This window comes from Amphimedon queenslandica, unplaced genomic scaffold (genome assembly GCF_000090795.2).
Source record: "Amphimedon queenslandica unplaced genomic scaffold, v1.1 AMPQUscaffold_12861, whole genome shotgun sequence".
In the NCBI taxonomy this organism is placed as follows: Eukaryota; Metazoa; Porifera; class Demospongiae; order Haplosclerida; family Niphatidae; genus Amphimedon; species Amphimedon queenslandica.
The window spans coordinates 29835-31219 of NW_003546903.1; the positions used below are offsets into that span (position 1 = coordinate 29835).

At 29.6% G+C, this 1385-nt stretch overlaps 1 protein-coding gene across 1 annotated transcript; it reads left to right on the forward strand.

The window, feature by feature from the left end:
• Positions 1-71: 71 nt before the first annotated feature.
• Positions 72-1325, forward strand: LOC109586475 (ATP-binding cassette sub-family G member 2-like). The gene is made up of 4 exons (XM_020002669.1): positions 72-222; positions 447-533; positions 933-1114; positions 1239-1325. The coding sequence occupies exons 1-4, from the start codon at positions 171-173 to the stop codon at positions 1281-1283; spliced, it is 366 nt and encodes a 121-aa protein (XP_019858228.1). The 5' UTR covers positions 72-170; the 3' UTR covers positions 1284-1325.
• Positions 1326-1385: the final 60 nt, after the last annotated feature.

Consider the following 1385-nt stretch of genomic DNA (forward strand, 5'->3'; position numbering starts at 1 on the left):
GAAATACAGTATCTATGTATGCATTTAATCATGTATTATTTAATTATTTATTTATTTATTTCATTAGTTTGTCAAGGAACAGTGAGAGGATTATTGTCGTGTCCATCCACCAGCCAAGATATTCCATTTACAAACAGTTTGACTCTCTCACTCTTCTCTCCCAGGGGAACATGGTCTATCATGGAGCAATAAAGGAGACACTTCCATATTTTACTAACCTTGGTAAGAGGATATAGTATACACCTCCATTTAACAGACAGCACCTAGTGTACCAATTACATTATTACATGTACATTCCTTACTATATAAAATAACCTCCACATAAAGGACACCTCTGTATAACAGAGTAATTGTCTTATACCAAATTATCCATTATATAGAGGCTACACTGTACATGTACATGTTCAGATACGTAATATTATGTTAATGTTGTTTTCGGTTTTTAGGGTATTTTTGTGAGGAGCATGACAATCCTGCTGACTTTCTACTTGATGTTATTAATCAGTGTGAAGGACTGACATCAGCCACTGCAAGTACAAAAATAAATAATAATAACTAGGTGAATGTAAACATTGGGGGGCGAGCATGAGCCATTGATTGACATTTTGGACTACAATCCCAATCTAGCTTTTAAAAAAATTTTAATTTTATTTTATTATTATTATTATTATTTTACTTTATTTTTACTTGTTCATTTATTTGTAGTTTTTGTTATTTCATTTATTTTTTTATTCATCTTTATTTTTTATTATTTATTATTTTATCTTTTTTAATTTTAATTTCTTTTTGTCTTTTTATTTGTGTTATTATTATAATTTTTTAATTTCTTTTTAGTTTTTTTTTTTAATTTTCAATTTTACTGAAATATTAATTTATTTCCCTCCCTCTCTCTCTCCCTCCCCCCTCTTTCTCTTTCTCTCCCTCTTCCACAGATCTATTAGCTATTGAGTCAGAGATGGTTCCTATTGATATGTCTGATAGTTACCTAAAGTCCAGAGAGTGTGGGGACACTAGGAGAGAGTATGATAGGATCATTGAGAGACTGGAGAAGAATGAGCGAGGAGTTAGGTTCAGTGGTTTAAGAGGAAAATATGCTACTAACTTCTTCTGGCAGGTAATTAATAATTTTACAATTTTAATTTTATAAATTATATGCATTTAGCAGTTTTTATGAAAAATAAAAAAGTAAAATTACAATTATTAAATGATTATTTTATATCTTGTTTTTTCTTTACCAGTTGTTTATAGTTATGATTCGTTCCATCGTTAATTTACAGATGTAGCAAGAGATCCAATGACATCATTGGTACAGGTAAAGTACATGTACACATACATGTACATGTAATGGAAAGCATATGTACATGCATTTAAATTTAAAGCATGCA

Bases quoted from the DNA above. Each gene is read 5' to 3' on its own strand.
- LOC109586475 (XM_020002669.1), top strand. From the start codon at position 171: ATGGTCTATCATGGAGCAATAAAGGAGACACTTCCATATTTTACTAAC. The intron at 534-932 runs GTACAAAAATAA...CCTCTTCCACAG, and splicing joins ACTGACATCAGCCACTGCAA to ATCTATTAGCTATTGAGTCA. The intron at 1,115-1,238 runs GTAATTAATAAT...TTTCTTTACCAG, and splicing joins CTACTAACTTCTTCTGGCAG to TTGTTTATAGTTATGATTCG.